Genomic DNA, 19,366 nt, shown 5'->3' on the forward strand with positions numbered 1-19,366 from the left:
TGTGCAAACCCGCAACTGGTTTTCATCTGTCCTTCCTACTTCCTTAGCTTTCCTCCTCTGTGTCCTTAGCTTAATGAGAAGGATGGTCATAGTGGCCAGCTTTAGTGTAGATGAAAGAGCCTTCGAAATTAGCATTGTTGTAATATTTGTTACTGACATGGAAGCTGCTGTTCGTACTTGTTGCTTGACTGGTTTGAATTTACTTTGTAGTTCGTGTCTGGGATGTGCGGCCATTTGCTCCCAAAGAGAGATGTGTAAAGATATTTCAAGGAAATGTGCACAACTTTGAAAAGGTGAGTGGTTTTACTTTGCATTTGATCTGAAGAAACATTTAAAGTGATGCTAAGGATGGAGAGTTGTTGACCACTTAAGAATGAGTGAAGCCTCATAACCTTTCTTCATCACCGCAACCTCAATCCCGTCTCAGCCTCCATGTGCTCGACTACAGGAGGATGCCCCGTGCCTGGCCCACAGCTCTTCTAGTTGGAAAGAAAACTAGCACAGCATGTTGGAGATGGCAGCCACATAGAGAGCCAGCCCTGGGGCCACCCTCGTTCATACAGTACCTACGGCATTCCTGGCCTTTGTATTCCTTGGGAATCTCAACCCTGTCAGTCACTGTCTATGGCCCGGGTTCCCATTGCTTCTACCCACATACCAGCTGTTAGAGCCCTGAGTTCACATCCGTTCCCCTTGTGTCACGTTGGCCCAAGTTCAGAGCTTTCTGACCTTGGGTATCCAGGTCAGCTCCTTTTCTGTCATAGAGTTTGCTGAGAGAGGTCAGTGGTTTCCTCTTGTGTGTTCACGGAGGTTGCTTTACCTTATAAATAAATCTTTTTTCTGTTAGGTTTGCTTGGGTTTTTTCCCTCTTCAGGATAAACAGCAAAGAAGAATAAAAACATAAGAAACAAGATGAAATTTTTAAGTATTTTTAATGAGGATCAAGATAAGTGGAGCTAAGGGAGCCTCATTTAAAGGCAGAACACATTTTTGTTGCCAGGTCTGTTCTTAATAACTGTAGGTTAAGCATTTCTGCATGCGTCTAGCTTTTATGTAGTATAAAATTACAAAGCAGGCTGGAGAGATGCCTCAGCGGTTAGGAGCACTGGCTGCTCTTACAGAGGCCCAGGGTTTGATTCCTGGCAACCATGGCAGCTCTCAGTCTATAACTCAGTCCTCGGGGATGTGATGCCCTCAGTTGCTTTCCTCAGTCACCAGGCACGCATGTTGTGCCCAAACATACTTGCAGATAAAACACCTAGAATAATATACTTAGAATAAGATGAATAAATATTTAAAGAAAGATAAATACATTACAGAGCATGCTGTTTTGAGCAGGAATATAATAGCTGATGATCATTCTGGGAGATAAGCAAAACCTAGTAGGAAATGTAAAGTCAGTTGACTGCTAGCTCAGCAATTAGAGTTTGGCGCATTAACTGTCCAGCGATTCCTGTTCATTACAGAACCTCCTGAGATGTTCTTGGTCACCTGATGGAAGCAAGATAGCAGCTGGCTCAGCGGACAGGTAAGGGTTCCTGGGTGTAAGGTGGAGAATGACATGGCTATGCAAGTCACACAGTTAATGCATGAACGTGATGACACCAGAGGTACCCATGGGACTAAGGGGCTCTCAGATAAAGCCATGTGAAGATAAAGGCTTAAAACCCATGTTGGACAAACAGAGTTTTCTGTCTCCGCTTGTTTTTAGACCTAGAGAGTCAACAGTGTCTTTGTGTCTGTTGGAGACTCATAGTCTTTCTAGTCTCTCAGTCTTCTGCCATGCTTCACTTCATTCGAGACACTTGAGGCTCTCCTCTCCAGCCATCCTAGTCCTGCATTCTCCCCTCCGGGTCTCCAGACTGTATCCTCCCAGTGACCACTCTGTTCTATTTGTGAACTTTACCTAGCTCACTCACGCTATCCTTTGTCTCTTTAACATAACACATTGCTCTTCACTTCATAGATCTTACTTTTATTAGGAATTTCCCCCTCCCTCCTACATGTAGACAAACATTGGGACATCCCTGTGACTTACTCTCAGCAGTCGGGTTGTCTGGACCTTCTCAGTAAACCCAGGGTACTGCTAGTTGGTACTTGAATCATGAGCGCTTGCTAACTATTTCAAGAATGAATTCCTAGGTCAGAGATAACAGTTCCACCCTGGTGTCTACCCAACATTTGGTAAGATGTTTCAGAGCCAGATCTGGGCTGTGGGAAGTGCCAACATTGCTGAGTGAGTGAACTGGGTATCTTCCCTCTCTGCTGAGTCATAGACCAAGTCTTTCTTAACTGTGAACTTAGATCGGTTGTGAATGAGATCAGAGGGGAGAGAATTCACCTATCAGAGACTGTCAGTGTTGGTGACTGTGGTGGTCTGTGCTTGAGGGGGAATGAGGTGGAGTGGGGATTTTGGGTGCCCAGGACAGAGGAGGCTCATAAGAGGCCTGTAAGTGGGGTTCTTCCCTAGCTCAGAGCTTTTAGCACTCTTCAGGGTTCCCTGTGGGGACATGCTTGGAAACTTTTTTGGTTTTGTTTTTTCAAGACAAAGTCTTATGTGGTTCTGGCTGTCCTGAAACTTGCTCTGTTGACCAGGCCAGCCTAGAACTCACAGAGATCCACCAGCTTCTGTCTCCTGCCACTCTGAGTACTGGGATTAAAGAAATGTACTTATGCTTATGCTTGAATTTTTTCTTTGGTTTTTCAAGGCAAGGTTTTTTTCTCTGTGTAGCCTTGGCTCTCCTAGACTCTCTTTGTAGACCAGGCTGACCTTAAACTCACAGAGGTCCTTCTGCCTGCCTCTGCCTTCCTGAGTGCTGGGATCGAGGGCATGCTACGCTGGCTGTTATGCTTGAAAATTTTTAAGAACTTTTTTTTTCTCCAAGTTCAGTGCCAAGAAAGCTAGACAAGTATTCAGGGTGTTTGGGGGCAAATGGATACTTAGGGAAAATGAGCCTCTGTGCTTTAGAAAGCTACCGTGAAGAACCTAAGAGCTATTCATTATTAAGAAACTTAAAAAAAAAAAAAAAAAAAAAAAAAACAGCAACAACCCCATCCCCTGGCAATGGGCAAAAAGACATCTCATTGGTGGTAGTGTTCTTGTATCAGCCAGGGACAGAGCGGATGGCAGGCCTTTGTTCATCCTATCTTGATTCCCAACTTGGTGGCCAAAGCTGTTTCATACGTAGGGCGCATTAAAAAAAAAAAAAAAAAAAAAAAAACACCTTAATAAATAGACCAGTGAGGCAGGCATGGTGCCTGCCTGTGCCCCACACTCAGAAGACTGAAACAAGGGACAGAGGTTGAGGCCAGCCTGGAGTGTGTAGTAAGACTTTTGGTTTTGGTTTTTTGAAACACAGTTTCTCTGTGCAATAGACCTGGCTGTCCTGGACTTGCCTTGTAGACCAGGCTGTTCTCCAGCTCAAATCCATCTGTGTGGCTCTGCCTCCCTTAGTGCTGGGATTACAGGCTTGCACCACCATGCCCAGCCCAAGATTGTTTGTTTTTGTTTTTGTTTTTTTAAGATTTCTTATTTATGCAGTATTCTGTCTGCATGAGTGCCTACAGGCCAGAAGAGGGCACCAGATCTCATTATAGATGGTTATGAGCCACCATGTATTTGGTTGCTGGGAATTGAACTTAGGACCTTTGGAAGAAGAGCCAGTTCACTGGATTGAATAGCCAGTGCTCTTAACCTCTGAGCCATCTCTCCAGCCCCAAGACTGTTTTTTTTTTTTTAAACAAAAAAAAAAAAAAAAAAAAAAAACACATACACATACACACAAAAGAATTTGCATTCTCACAGAGTATACTAACATACTAAGTATTTTTATTTTATGCCATTTTCAGTAGAGATAGTATGTCTTTCCTATATAATTATATATTTTTAAATTGTTTTAGATTTATTTATCTACTTTGATTTTTAAAAATTTTATCTAGCCAGGCAATGAAAGCACACATCTTTAATCCCAACACTCAAGAGGCAGAGGCAAGCAGATTTCTGAGTTTGAGGCCGGCCTGGTATACAAAGCAAGTTCCAGGCCAGCCAAGGCTACACAGAGAAGTTGTCCCCAAAAAACAAAAACATCCTTTTTTTTAAACCCTTTATGGATGTCTTGACTTCATCAATGGCTGTGCACCACTGGCATGTCTAGTGCCTGTGGAAGCCAGAAGAGAATGTTGAATTCCTTGACTCCTGAAACTACAGGTGGTTTTGAGATATCATGTAGGTGCTGTGAATCAAACCCTGGTCCTCTAGAAGAGCAGCCAGTGTCCTTAATCACTGAGCCAACTCACCAACCCCTAATTGTATCTTTTTAAAATTATATTTGCATAAGCTTTCTTTCTGAGAAGAACAGTTTTTTCCCCAACATGCGCATGTTCTGATTTTTTGGTTTCTTTGTGTTTTTTGAGACAGGGTTTCACCATGTAGTCTTGGCTGTCCTCAAACTTGCTGTGCAGACCAAGCTGGCTTTGAACTCAGGGAGAGATGCCTGCCTCTGCCTCCAAATACTAGAATTAAAGGCCTGGGCCAGCATGCCCAGTGCACATTTTCTGATTTAAAGAGCCCTCCCACCCCTCTTCCTCCATACCACTCCTTACATGTGTATGCAGGGCTTGGTCAGAAGGAAAGCCTGTCTCCTCTACTGGGTTTGGCCAGATTCCACAGGCCACCCTGACAGTTAGCCTAAAGTCAGCAAGCAGCTCTCTTATGTAAGTAGCCTGGTTTCTACCAAATGGTGACATGCCCAAGTGTGGAGAGGACAAGGAACCCCTCTAAATTTAGCATGTAATTGACAGCCATGAAGAGTGAGACCTTGAAGTAAACCCTTGGAGATCTGGGTTTCTTCTGGCTCCTGTGTGCTTGAGAGATAATATCCAACTCAGAAAACCACTTTCAAGCTGAGCCTGCGTCTGGCGGATTTCCCCTTTCTGCTCACAGGTCACTTTCTCACGTGCACTCTAACCCTCTACAGCCCTATTAAAGACACTGGCCTGGCAGGGCCAAGAGGATTCAGGTCAGCCTGCTGGCTTCATAGGGTTCCGGCTTTCTAGCACATATACTCATAATAACTCATAATATACTCATTAATTCTTTGTGCCAGACACTCTGCATATATTCTCACTTTTCTCAAAAAGCTATAAAATCTTTTTTCTTTATTAGTATAACAAAAGAAAGCAGCAGTTGGCCGATCGCTTAGCCAGTATCACCGCTCTGAGCTTGCCCCAGCTGTGCTGGCAGTCTTCCACTCTGCCTTTGGTGATGATGGTTTCTGCATGTCAGAAAGGGGCAGCCCAGGGACCATGAACACCAGCTAAGAGGTAGAGATAGCTGGGGTTCTGCCTCTTGTCTAGAATAGTTGAGTTTAGGGAATAGGGTCTCACGTAGCCCAGGGTGGCCTCAAATTCACTGTGTAGCCAAGGACAGCTTTGAATTTCTTGTCTTCCAGCCTGCTCCTTCCAAGTGCTAGGTTTATAGGCATGTGCCAATTACTCAACTACTCCAGAACTTTTATCCAAATACTCAAGAGCCTAGACTGTGAGAGCATAAGTATATAATTTTTTAAAAAAAACCTTGTTTATTTGCTTAAAGGGTAGAGGGATTTAGAACATCTTACAAAGTGTCCTAGGTTGGTCTCAAACCCACAGTCCTCTTGGCCTCCCCCTTCCCAGTGATGGGATTGCAGGTATGATCTCTCTCTAATTTTAGAATTTTGTAAATTTTGTACATAATCAATTTTGTTGGTTTTAAGCCACCAGATATTCTCTATTTCTCTTGGTATAGACCTGGTTTCTAAACCCAGAGCATAGTTCAGGAAGCAAACATTTCATTTCACTTCAAGGCTCAAGTACCCTAACCCTCTTCCAAGGGATCTTCAGTTGTTTGTTGTGACACCTTGCAGGTTTGTGTATGTGTGGGATACCACGAGCAGAAGGATCCTGTATAAGCTGCCTGGTCATGCCGGCTCCATCAATGAAGTGGCTTTCCACCCTGACGAGCCCATCAGTAAGTCCATGTCTGCCTGATTGCTCCAGATGGGAAAGTGACCTCTCACCGGGGCCTTAGGCAGGGCTCAGTTATGTGAATCGACGCTACCACGTGGGTTTTGAGAGGTTTTTGGTGTGGGTTTTTGGGGGGATATGGGGAGCCAATGACCATAAGAGAAGACAGTTGTCAGCATAAAGGGGACACCAGTGCTGTAGCAGCCTAGATGTTGCTGTTTATGTGAATACTCAGATGAAGCTGGACATTTTGTTTGTGTTATTTTCTTTGTTTTGTTTTGGCTTTTCAAGAGAGGGTTTCTCTGTGTAGCTCTGGCTCTCCTAAAATTGACTCGGTAAACCATGCTGGCCTCAAACTCAGAGATCTGCCTCCTGAATGCTGGGATTAAAGGCATGTGTCACCACTGCCCGGCGAAACTTAAAAAGTCTTTTTGTCCTTCTCCTGAGGTCTTACTATGTAGCCTTGGTTTATTATCTCATGCTGGCCTCACACTTGAGGTAATCCTCCTACCTCAGCATCCCAAGTACTAGGCTCTTCAGATGTCAGCCAACATTTAAACCACAGGAAGGGACCTCAGGGAGTCAGTATGAGGCAGTGTTGCAGTTTATTGTGGAAAAGTTTGCTCTAGATTTAAGTGGGGCTTTAAGAATGAGCCTAGGGGGCCTAGAGAGATGGCTCAGTGGTTAAGAGCATCATCTATTCTTCCAAAGGTCCTGAGTTCAACTCCCAGCAACCACATGGTAGCTCACAACCATCTATAGTAAGATCTGGCACCCTCTTCTGGTGTTCAAGTATACATGCAGGCAGAACACTATATACATAATAAATAAGTCTTTTTAAAGATTAATAAGTAAATAGATCTTTTTTTAAAAAATTTTATTTATTATATATAGTGTTCTGCCTGCATGTGTGCCTGCACGCCAGAAGAGGGCACCAGATCTCATTATAGATGGTTGTGAGCCACCATGCGGTTGCTGGGAATTGAACTCAGGACCTTCTGGAAGAACAGCCAGTGCTCTTAACCTCTGAGCAGTCTCTCCAGCCCAAATAAATCTTTTTTTTTCCTCCCCTCCCCAAATCTTTTTTTTTTTTTTTAATTGATTAAAAAAAAAAAAAGAATAAGCCTAGAGTAGACACATGCTTCTCAGGAGGTTGCTGCCGTCTTCATGTCAGTCTTGGAATTGCTGCCCCAGATGGTGAGGTTACATCAGTTCCTCACCTCACGGAAGGCTGGCTAAACTGCTAGTCACTCCTCAGTCCAGGTTTTCTCCATGCCTTAGCCTCTTGGACTAGCAAGGACTGTAGACAAGAATGGCTTATGAATATTTAGATTAAAATTATAATAAATGTGATTAGCTAGCTAAGCCAAGTAATAGGCCTTAAGTTTAAAGAAGAAAACCTGCTACCCTTTTCCAGAGCTTTCTGTAAGAAGCAGGCGCACATTGACCGGATGGGCTGAGCACTTGTAATCCCAGCTCCGGGGCCTGTTCATGTTTACCGTGTACAGCCATCCTCACAGTTTAAAGGGGACTTGGATTGAAAAGCCCGACTGCAATTTCCTGTGTGTAGTGTTGAGGAGGAGAATTCAAGGCAAATACAATTGCTCTTCTTTGTCACAACTGTCAAAGGGCTCTTGAGCCCCAAGTATCCCCAAGCCTTCATTGTCTTATGTCTTGTTCTTTTTCCCTCAGTCCTGTCAGCATCCAGTGACAAGAGGCTGTATATGGGTGAGATTCAGTGAAGACGTGGAATGGAAGGCTCCCAGGCTGTGTGACCTGAGGCTCAGGCTACATAATTAGCCAGAGTCAGATGCTGTCCAGGCTGACCCGCCTTCAGATGCCCAGCATCAGCCAGCAGCTGGAGGAAATGGCCATATTCCAGCAACCACTTGTACCCCATTTACCAGAACAACCGTGGCCTCTGCTACCACCTGCCAGATTTCAGGGATTGCTTCTTCTCTTTAAAAAGTAAGATTTCTTCAGAGGGACAAACATTGGTTTGAGGTTTCCTGTTTTTTTAATCTAGGCTGGAGACAGGGAATGTCAATTGAAATTTGTTAGTTGGATTTGTTTTCTGTTTATTTTAAATTGAGTAACTGGCTTGTATATTTTTCTTTCTGTGTTTGAGTCATTTTGTATTAAAAATCCAATAGATACCTTTTTACAAGAATCTTGTGGCTTGGATTTATTGTTGTCTTTGCTCCAAGTCAGAGCAAACATGTGTCCAGAAGACACAGCCCATTTATACTTCCGAGGCATTGTTTAGGCTTCCTCACTCCTGTGAAAATGGCGTGGTCATCAGTAGCAAATGCTCTTCTGTAACTGGCAGCATGGCATCCGAAAGGTAATCAGTAAGGTCCAGAAGCACCTGGCTCTAACAAACAGGGCCTATCTGCCGTGCCCCTGCCCAAAGCACTTTTCTTAGCCTAGTTCTGTGCTCTGGGATCCTGGAGTAGGCGGCACTGTGGCAGCTCTAGCTGGTACCTTTGGCCAGAATGCTGCATCACAGGCAGCCCAAATGAAAGATGGATGTTCGCTAGGATTTGGACATGGCATTTTCTATGGATTTTTATGACTGTTTTCCTGTGACTTTCCTGCTCTGACAGAGATGTTGAGAAGTCTGTCAAATGCCTTCTGCTGAGACTAGGTCCTGCTTCCGTCGAGTCTCTGGGTGACTCTCCAGCTCACACAGACACATCCCTGAGTCCATCAGCTACTGGGAAGCAGAATATGTATTTGAAACTTCTGGCTCAAAGCAAAAAGCCTTCCGATGTGAACACGTTTGGCTTTAGACTCTGAGCTTATGAATTTAAATCATATTTATCATGAGTTACAACAGAGACAGTGCTACCCTGGGTTTAAAGCATAGTCATTCAACAAACACCAAGCCCTGTTTTATGACAGACCAAGTCATTGCTGAGGACAGAGACAGAAAAAGATCCTGTCTCTTGCCACCATGAGAGGTGCACAGACCAGAAGAGAATATTGTTGGAAATAAACCCTTTTTTTTTTTTTTTTTTTAAGTGAGCACATGCCAGAGATTTATTTGACTTATTAATGAAGCCAGCCAAATGGGAAAGCCCCCCAGAGAAGTTGCTTTTAATGCAGTGAATGAAGTTTGAGTAAAGCACACTGAAAACACAGGGGGAAGCGATTCATCATGCCTTCGGGAGAACAGAGAAGTATCATAAGATGCTGTGCTCATGCTTGGATCTGGACAGAGATGGAGGAGGGCTGTCTAAGAAGACAAGCCCTAGGGTGTGGTGGTGTGTCCATGAACCAGAGAACCTAAGTATGCTCGGAGACGGGGCCAGCACACAAAGGAGCCAAATCCCAGAGAACCTAAGCTTCAGGCGGTTGATCCTGTAGATTGAGGTTTCCTGAGGTGTGTTCCACAGACTCAGGGAAAGATGGGGTTAGGCAGCATGAAACTCTTTTCACTACTTTTGAGCCTTTACATATAAAGTACTGTGTGCTGTGAGATGAAGCCAGGCGTGGCACACACCTGTTATCCCAGCGCTTGGAATCGGGACAGGAGAATCGAGTTCAAGGTCATCCTCTGCTACATAGCTAGTTAGTTGGTGGCCAGCCTGAGTTTGGTCCCCAGGAACTGAATACAAATCTATATGCCTTGTTACTCATTTATAATCCATGCCCTCGTACAGTGGGATGAGAGCTGGAGACAAGGGGATTGTCTAAAAGCTGGTAGGCCAGCTAGCCTGAAGCACCCACACAGCATGACGGACACAGGAGAGATCCTGCCTCAAAACGAAGAACCATTCACAGAGATACGGAAGGGTGACCCTGACATCTGGCCTGAGCACTAATTAATTACATATATGGCTGTGATGACCTCTGGGGGAAATGTGTCCCCAAAAGGCATTCAGCCTTGTCTTCATGCCTCCACAGAAATCACAAGTAGCTCCTTTTTCTTCTTTTAACCTGTGTGTGTTTGCTTCTCTGTAGGCACACCGTGTGCATGCAGTACTCACAAAGGCCAGAAGGGGGCATTGAATCCTGGGGATTGTAGTTACACGTAGTCGTGAGGTATCTGATACAGGGTGCTGGGATCTGAACTCAGGTCTAATGGAAAAATAGCAAGTGTTCTTAACTGCAGAGCCATGTCTTCAGCCCTCTAACCCTTTTTAGCACCAGGTCCGCCTGACTGGGTTAGTCCAATCCCTTCAACTCACCTCATCGTATGTGTGTGATGTGAAGCTCAGAGGAAAATTTGGTGGAGTTGATCCATTTACCTTTACATGGGTTCCACAGATTAGACTTGGGTCACCAGGCTGTGTGCAGGGGTGGACACATGCCACGACACACATGGGGAGAATAACTTGGAGTTGCCTCTCTCCTACCATGCGGATTCCTTGGGTCAACCTCAAGTTGGCAGTTTATCCACTGAGCCTTCTTCGAGTCCCTCGAGAGTTGATGGTGACCGGAGGTGGGAGGCCTGGGAGACCTCTGGTGTTTCCTCTGACTTCAGCCCCTTCAGTCCTTCCCAGTTCCTTACAGGGCTGAGTAGGAGCCATTAGCGGGGAATGGCAGCACCACTTAGGACCGAAGAGAACAGAATCTGGGAATAAAGATTTAAGCATAAAACACCTCCAGGGGGTGCAAATTGTCTTCTCCCTTTGGGAGAGATAGATTGCTCCCGAGTGAGTGATGGCTTCTCTGGCTTTCAGTTAATTTCCCTTTATGACTTCCAGTCTCTAGCACTTAATACCGCGGGCACTTAAAGAGCCAAACTGCTTTTTCACTGGATGGCTTTTTGTGGGCTGAATTGTGAGGGAGGTGGATTTTTAGGTCATTGTTTCTAGCACCCACCACCATCACCACGGTTATTTCCTGTAACCTGTAGCCCCAGTTCTATCCATCCTAATCCCCACTTCAAACAGTTTATTTACAAACAGTTCTTGAGAGCACAGGTCAGTCCTATCTTCCTTCCCTACCGTCCTGCTTATACAGAGCAGTTGATCCTTTCAGTGGAGAGAAGTGAATCCCTAGCAATGTCAGTGGCCTCAGAGAGGGAAATCCAGTCATCCTGTAATCATATCACAGGCAGAGATGCTGGCTTGTCCAGAGTCATTTGTTTCTTCACATCAAAACCACAGTATCTGTTAAGCAATAGGCCCAGATGCTGGTTTTGGGGTTTATCATCATCATTATTATTATTGTTATTATTATTAGCATTTGAGACAGGGTTTCTCTTTGTAACCCTGACTGTCCTGGAACTCCCTCTATAGACCAGGTTGGCCTCAAACTCAGAGATCCACCTACCTCCTGAGTTGTAGGATTAAAGGCGTGTGCCACCATGGCCCAGCCTGAGCCTGCTGCTCTTTAATGCCTCAAAATGGGGTGAAACTGAGGTAAAAATTCCTGAACAGCTTGGGCTGTGGCAATTTGAGTCTTAGGAGGAAACTGTCAGGAACTTGTGTTGACAGGACCCTAAGTTCCCCAATTCAAGGGATTTAGGATGGGTTCAGTGGAGCTGTGGGTGAGGCCCTGGGTCTGATGCCCAGCAACAAGAACCCAAAACCAAAACAAGAGACTTTGAGACTAGACAGCAATATGCCAAGCTAGGTTGGGGGAAGGGAGAATTTAACATGGCAGTCTCCGGGTCCAAGTGTGCTCTCATCAGTGTCTCCACCTACCCTGTGCATATCATGACCCTGCTCTGAAAGTGTTCTGAGTGAACACTGCATTGAGCCCTGGGCTGGACCAGACTCCTAGGCTTTAGGATTTTTTCATTCCACTCTGAAGATCATCTAGACTCTAGCATTGTTCTGTAACAAAAGTGACCTACATCACTCTAGGAGACATTTGATGATGTCTGAAGATACCTGTGGCTGTCTGGTCGGCAGAGACCAAAAATAAACAGAATTTGCTGCTCCAGATGATGCTGTTGAGAAAACCTGCTTTAGAACAATAATATTCATTCTGCTTCCATAGAGGTGACTGAGGCCAGGGCTTCAGGCATGCTACGCAAATATTTTAGAACTACTAGACTGTGATTCTCAAAGCGGGTTTTCCTGGGCCAGCAGTAGCAACACGCAGAACTTCTTAAAAATGCAAATTCTAAAGGCATAGTGGTGGCACACACCTTTAATCCCAGCACTCAGAAGGCAGAGGCAGGCAGGTCTCTGAGTTCAAGGCCAGCCTGATCTACAGAGTAAGTTGCAGGACAGCCAGAACTACCCAGAGAAACCATGTCTTGGAGGGAGGGGGCGAAAGCAAATTCTAGATCCCTGCTCCCACCCCTGTGGAGACTTGAGACTTAGTGAATAAGAAGCAAAGCCTAGGAGCAGTGAGGACTGAGATGTAGCCCAACCATAGAACTCCTACCTATCATTACCAAGGCTGCACTAGATGTAGCACTGCAAGAAATGTTTAAGAGGGGCTGGTGAGAGGACTCGGCCACAAAGGTGCTTGCCACCAAACCTGAGGACCTGAGTTCCAGCCTCGGGACTTTGGAAGGAGAGAACCAACTCCTGCAAGTTTTTCTCTAACCAGCACCATGAACTGTGGTACCTGCACACACACAAAATGAACAAATAAATAAATAGTGTACAACGTTTAAAACTTTTAATTAAAAAAAAAAAAAACTGTCGGGGAGCTGGGCACTGATTGTGCACACCTTTAATCCCAGCACTTGTGAGTTTGAGGCCAGCCTGGTCTACAGAGCAAGTTCTAGGACAGTCAGAGCTACACAGAGAAACCCTGTCTCAGAAAACCAGAGAGAGAAAAATAGAAAAAAACTTAAGTGGAAATTGATATTTAGCAATCTATTTCGACAAGTTTTTTTAAGATTAATTTATAATGTATACAGTGTTCTGTCTGCATGTATGCCTGCACGCCAGAAGAGGGCACCAGATCCCATATATTTCTGAGCCACCACATGGTTGCCGGGAATTGAACTCAGGACTTCTGGAAGAGCAGCCAGTGCTCTTAACCTCTGAGCCATCTCTCCAGCCCTGGAGGAGTCCTCTTAAGTGTTTGTTTGTTTTAATATGGCTCCCAGCCTGCATCTTCCTGGTGTACCTGATTCACCTCTGAGAAGCATTGTATTTGGAAAGCGCTGGTCTTTCTGGCCCTTCCAAGGGACGCTGCAGACTTCTGCTTACTCCACCGTTCTTCTCCATCCACTGGCCTTTGAGGCTCGGTGATGCACAGCACATTATCCCACGGAGAAACAAGTCCAAAGAAGGGAGAGCCAGCTTTGAACCTAGCTGGAGCCTTTCCAGTCACCACAGTGTGGACCTTAATGACATCTTGTCGTCTGGAATGCACACTGGAATCACCCAGGGAGCCTTTAAAAGCCCGGACTCAGGTTGCACCCCAGAGCAGCTAAAGCTGAATCTTGGAGATAGGCCTCAGGAAAGCTGCTTAGGTGGCTCCAAGGGGCAATCAGAGTTGAGAATACCAGAACACTGGTGCTGGCCATCCTGTAAGTACACCCGAGGGCAGCATAAAGCCAAACAACCCCCTACGCCGTGTCACACACACGCATACACACATGTGTATATACACACACACCGTGTGTTACCCATTACTTGCAGGAAAGCCACTGGCTCGCAGCTATGCTGTGTCAGCTTCAGAACCTTTAACAAATCCCTTCCTTGAACATAAATGTAGGAGCTTGGCCGGAAAACCACAGTGGTCATCCCTGCCTGGTGGAACTTTGTGTAAAACAATCCCCTGAAAGTGCTCTAACTTCTCTTTCCTTTTCCTTTCTTTTTTTAAAGAGGTATTTATTTATTATTTATACATGTACAGCTGTATGCCAGAAGAGGGCACCAGATCACATTATATATGGTTGTGAGCTACCATGTGGTTGCTGGGAATTGAACTCAGGACCTCTGGAAGAGCATCCAGTGCTCTTAACCTCTGAGACGTCTCTTCAGGGCCCTGGTTTTTGGTTTTTCAAGACAGGGTTTCTCTGTGTAGCTTTGGCTATCCTGGACTCGCTTTGTAGACCAGGCTGGCCTTGAACTCACAATGATCCACCTGCCTCCACCTCCCTGAGTGCTGGGAATAAAGGTGTGTCCCACTATGTCTGGCTCTCTAACTTCTTCTAAGTCCCAAGTACAAGGGCTATTGGGTGACTTGGTGCCAAATGCTTACTTAACCTACGTGTATTGAGTCCCATTCCTAGCACCTCATAAAGAAAAACATGTCTTGGTGCACACCTGTAAACACAGCACTACGGAGACTGGGACAGGAAGATTGCCTTGAGTTTGAAACCATTTAAGTTACATAAATACCGGGGTTGTATATATCCTGAGACTGTGTCAAAAATAATATATCCCAGATGCAGCACAGATCAGAAAAGACCCTGTCGGTCCACCAAAGTCCTTCCAAACTTTGCAGTTGGGGAAAATGGAAGAGAGAGTTCCCAGGGGCACGCAGATAACACAAATAGAGGTTTCAATCTTTCTGAGAATGGGAACGCTGGGGATTGAGCCTGGAGCTTTGATTAAAGCACATGTTCTACCCACAACCTTCTTCAACTCTTTATTTTGAATTCTTTTCAGATAAAAATTAAAGCTGGACTTGGTGGTACTCGCCTTTACTATGAGGCATGTAGATCTCCATAAGCTCTAGGCCAGCCTGGTCTACATAGTGAATAGCAATTCAGCCAGGGGTGCAAAGTGAAATAGATAGGTAATACACACGTACGTACGTACGTACACACACACACACACACACACACACACATACATACATATATACATACATACATTTTTTAACAGATGCTTCCAGTTTCATTAAGGAAATGGCATTCGAGGTGAATCTTTTTTTTTTTTTTTTTTTTTTTTTGGAAACGGTTTCTCTGTGTAGCCTTGGCTGTCCTGGACTCGCTTTGTAGACCAAGCTGGCCTCGAACGCACAGAGATCTGCCTGCCTCTGCCTCCCCGAGTGCTGTGATTACAGGCGTGCGCCGCGGTGTTCAGCTGTGAGGTGAGTCTTAAACAGAGATTGTGGCTAAAGGAGCAAGCTGGGGCTGTCTTTCCAGGTGATGGGGGGGAGACAGCAGCGCAGGTTGGCACCATCTTGGCTGGCATGACACCCTGTATTGGAGCAGTAACAGGTAAGCAAGAGCTGTTGAGACAGTTGCAAAGGGCTCCAAGGTCAGCTGGAAGCTCAGACTTCATCCTAGGGGAGGAGCTGCCACAAACTGCTCGGTGCTCACCGTGGAGGTGCCCAGCAGAGCATGCTCTCGCTAAGGGTGTACCTGCATGGTCACTGAGGGAAGAGAGCTGGACTTCTGCACATCAAAGAGCTGCCTTGCAAAGCCGTGGGCTTTCATTCTAGGACACCTTAAAGCAGGCAGACACGGCCAGTGGACTACGACTTTTACACTCCGGGGGCAGAGGTAAGCAGATGTCTGAGTTCGAGGCCACCCTAGGCTACAGAGTGAGTTCCAGGACAGCCAGGGCTACACAGAGAAACCCTGTCTAAAACAAAAACAAAAACAAAAAACAGACAAACAAAAAAAAGGCACCTGGAGCTAGGCACCTCGATGGCCCGCAAGTAATCCTAGCTTTCAGAAGGCTGGGGCTGGAGATGTTGAGCCCACCCTAGGCTATGTAACAAGACTCTGTCAAAGGAAAGGGGGAAGGGGTGCTGGAAGATGATGCAGTCAGCAGCGTTTGCTACATGAGGACCTGAGTTCCATCCTTAGCACCCGTGTGAAAACACCAGGCATAGAAGCTACATGAGGATGGCTATAGCTTCACAGCAGTCCTAGCAGCCAGCTCTAGGTTCAGTGATGGGCTGTCTCAAAGAAAGGTTATGGCTGGCAAGGTGGCTCAGCATATAGAGAGAGCTCGCCTCCAAGCCAGACAGGAAAACCCAGTCCCCAAAAGTGTCCTCTGACCTAAGTGCATGCACACACACACACACACACACACACACACACACACACACACACATCCTACCTGCAGACATACTGCTTAGCCTTTCTTAGCCCGGGGCCCTGAGTGTTCAGATGGAGGTGTTCAGGTCGCTAACCATTGTGAACTGCTCAGGGAAATGTCTCTGGGGGCTGTTTCCGTTCCTGAGAGCCTACGATGGTCATCTCAGGCCCCGGCAGACTGCTAAGAACAGACACCTGGTGACAGAAAATGACAAGAAATGGACAGCCATCGGGGACCGTGAGTACCACCAGAGCATCTGAGGCTTGCTGCAGGGCCCCGCCTCAGCTGACTCCATCTGCTTGCTCTCTGCCATTGGCCCTGGGACAAGCTTAGTGCAGCCTAATGAAGGCCTGGCAGCAGCCGTGGGGCTTCAGGGAGAGGGCCTCCCCTCATCTCTCAATGTCCCAGCTCAGCTGGCCTCAGGGCCTACTTGAGCTGAAAGCCCATGTGTCCTCCAAGGGCTGGTGGGAAAGGAGATTTGTCTTGGCTGTCAGCAGATTCTGTGCGGGAGACTCGGGGACCCCACAGCCCAGGCGAGGTCACTTTCTACAGCACCGTTTAGGATCCCGACCCTCTGTCTCTATACACCCTTCTCTATCCTCCTACCCCTGTCCACCCTTTTAAAGACAGGAGCTCACTATAGAGCTAGCTCCTGGGGTGGAGGGATGGAGGAGTTTGTTGTTTGGGGGCTGGTGTAGAACCCAGTAAGCCTTGGAGTCTTTTGAGTGATAAAGGGGCTTTAGGTTTGTTGCTGGGGATAGAAGCCAGGGCCTTGCACAGGCCAGGCAAGCACTTTATATCAGGGCAGTCTTTACTTACGTTTACATTTTTGTTTGTTTGTTATTGGAGGCAGGGTCTTCCTCTGTAGCCCAGGCTGCACTGGAAGTCCCCATTTAGCACAGGCTGAACCCAAACTCCAGTCAATCCTCCTGCCTCCACCTCCAGAGTGCTGGATTAGAAGTATGTGCTGCTGAACCCTGGTTTTGTCGCTGATAGGGACTGAACCCAGGGCTTCATGGAAGAGAAAGTAACCCCAGCCCCTGTACTGTGTGTTAATTTTGTATTAATTTATCTATTTGTTCATTTTACATCCCAATTGAAACCCCACTCCCTCCTTTCCTCCCAGTCCCATTCTCCCCCCCCCCCCCCTCTCCCCATGGTCCCCATCCTCTGTACCAAGTCACCCAGGCACTTCAAGTCGAATCAGGACTAAGTTCCTCCTTTTTCACTGAGGCAAGGCAAGGCAGCCCTGCTAGGCATATAGGGTCCAGAGGGAGACAAGAGAGTCAGAACAGACACAGCCCCCACTCCAATTGTTACCGTGGACTTTAACGATGGATCTATGCAATCCAGACCAGCCCTGGTCTTCTGGTTCTCTTCCCTCCTCCTTTGGGGACCTAGGATTAGAGGGATGTATCAGGAAGCTGTATCCAGGGGTGTCTTTTGACAGTCCCTAAGCACTTTTCTGTCCTCCCGAGTTCATGCTCATGAGCTGTCCTAGGGCTAGGGTGGCCTTGGGTGGTTTCAGAAGAGGTGCTGGTCATCAGAAAAGCCAAAAGATTAGCAGGTTGGAACTTTAACCCCGCCCACTGTTCTTTTACCCTGAGGAGATGGGGGTATCAGCAAACCCTTGAGCTCTTGAGCAAAGAGCTCCTTTTAGAGCTTCCAGGTTGACGAACTCCACAGAGACAGATGGCCCACACTGCGGACCCCATCAGACCCTACCCTACGTCCCTTTTTTCCTCTGGCCATTCATTGGTGTCCTTTATAATAGACCTGTAAATGTAAGTCTAGTACCTGCTGGCATTCTGCAAGCCACTCTAGCTAATTATGGGACACAAGGAGGGGGTCGTGGGAGCCCTGTGGACAGTCTGTCCATTGGCAGGACAAACGGTAGCCGGAGGCTTGGGGCTGGCCTCTTGAAGGGGTGCCAGCTTGTGAGACTGAGCCCTTAGCCTGTGGGCTAAGTCGCAGGTAGTTCAAACCATAACTGAATTGAATCATCAGACATCCAGCTGGTTGGAAGAATTGGTTAGTGACAGAAAGTGTCCCAGAAGCTATAATTAGTGAGCATGTTCCGCCCTCCAGTGAGCGAGGAGGGGGAGTTATCAGGCTTAGCATTCATTCAGCCAGGTCACGAAAAAAAATGTTCTCAGGCCTCCCGTGTCTCACCCACAGAGGGGGAAACAACAAAAGCTTCCCAGCCTCGGTTTAGAGGGGAGGGGACTGCCCAGTACCCCCTTCCCATCGGATCTGCCCAACTCCCTCCAGGTCTGACAGTGATCCCACCTTTACACTCAGGAAATGGGACTGTGCTCTGAGTCATGGCCGTGCTTCCATTGTGAGTCCTGCTTCATCTTTCCGCACAGCCTTCCCTACTCCTCTGTTAGTCATCCCTCATGATAATGATTGCGAGCCCCACACCCGCCTCGCATTATCCCCGGTTCTGAACCTCTTGCCAGAGATGACTGCCTCTGCTTGTCCAGTTGTGTTGCTCCTGAGAACCTCAGGCTACAGGACAAAAAGGGACCCACTGGGACCCAGGGCTGGCACACAGCATTTGCTGGTTGGTTTTATGCCAACTTGACACAGGCTAGAGCCATCTGAGAGGAGGGAACCCCAACTGAGAAAATGCCTCCTCTGTGAGGTGAGATTGGGCTCTAGGCAGCCTGTGGCCCTCTGGCCACTAACTTTCTTAATTAGCGATTGATGTGGAAAGGCCCAGCCCATTTCAAGTGAGGTCACCCCTGGTGGTCCTGGGTTCTATAAAAAAGCCAAGCCTGAGCTGGGCGCCGTGGTGCGTGCCTGTAATCCCAGCGCTCAGGGAGGCAGAGTCAAGCAGATCTCTGTGAATTTGAGGCCAGCCTGGTCTACAAAGCAAGTCTAGAACAGCCAAGGCTACACAGAGAAACCATGACAAGAAAAGAAAAGAAAAGAAAAGAAAAGAAAAGAAAAGAAAAGAAAAGAAAAAAGAAAAGAAAAGAAAAGAAAAGAAAAGAAAAGAAAAGAAAAGAAAAGGAGAGAAAAGAAAGTCGGCTGAGCAAGTCATAGGGAACAAGCCAGTAAGCAGCACTCCTCCATGGCCTCTGCATCAACTCCTGCCTCTAGTTTCCTGCCCTGTTTGAGTTTCTGTCCTGACTTCCTTCAGTGATAGAGTATGAATGCAGAAGCATAAACTAAATAATCCTTTTCTTCCCCAACTTGCTTTTGGTCATGATGTTTTTTTTTCTTGAAACAGTAATCCAAATTAAGACACAGGTGTACCACTTCAGTCCGGTCACATGACTCCTGCCTTGATCCAAGGCCTTGGGGAGGTCAAGGTTAATCACCAAGGAAGTGTCCTCCTAGTGCTCACAGTCTACTTCAGGGAAAAAAAGCAAAGAAGGTTCTAGAATGAGCTATCATGGAGGCATTGAAGGCTGGAGTAAGTCAAAGAAGGG

At 46.6% G+C, this 19,366-nt stretch overlaps 1 protein-coding gene and 1 non-coding gene across 2 annotated transcripts in view; both read left to right on the forward strand.

The window, feature by feature from the left end:
• Snrnp40 (small nuclear ribonucleoprotein U5 subunit 40) overlaps positions 1–8,167 on the forward strand; it is a 31,663-nt gene extending 23,496 nt beyond the window's left edge. The window contains exons 7-10 of the mRNA XM_055610725.1: positions 211–293; positions 1,467–1,528; positions 5,904–6,007; positions 7,696–8,167. Of these exons, the coding sequence (XP_055466700.1) occupies positions 211–293; positions 1,467–1,528; positions 5,904–6,007; positions 7,696–7,745 (299 nt within the window). The 3' untranslated portion in view covers positions 7,746–8,167. The remainder of the gene's footprint in view (positions 1–210; positions 294–1,466; positions 1,529–5,903; positions 6,008–7,695) is intronic.
• On the forward strand, positions 3,054–3,197 carry LOC129680040 (small nucleolar RNA SNORA48). The gene has a single exon (XR_008720635.1). It is a non-coding gene; the product is annotated as a small nucleolar RNA SNORA48 (small nucleolar RNA).
• Positions 8,168–19,366: the final 11,199 nt, after the last annotated feature.

The sequence above is a fragment of the Psammomys obesus genome, unplaced genomic scaffold (genome assembly GCF_907164565.1).
Source record: "Psammomys obesus unplaced genomic scaffold, mPsaObe1.curated_primary_1811, whole genome shotgun sequence".
NCBI classification, from domain to species: Eukaryota; Metazoa; Chordata; class Mammalia; order Rodentia; family Muridae; genus Psammomys; species Psammomys obesus.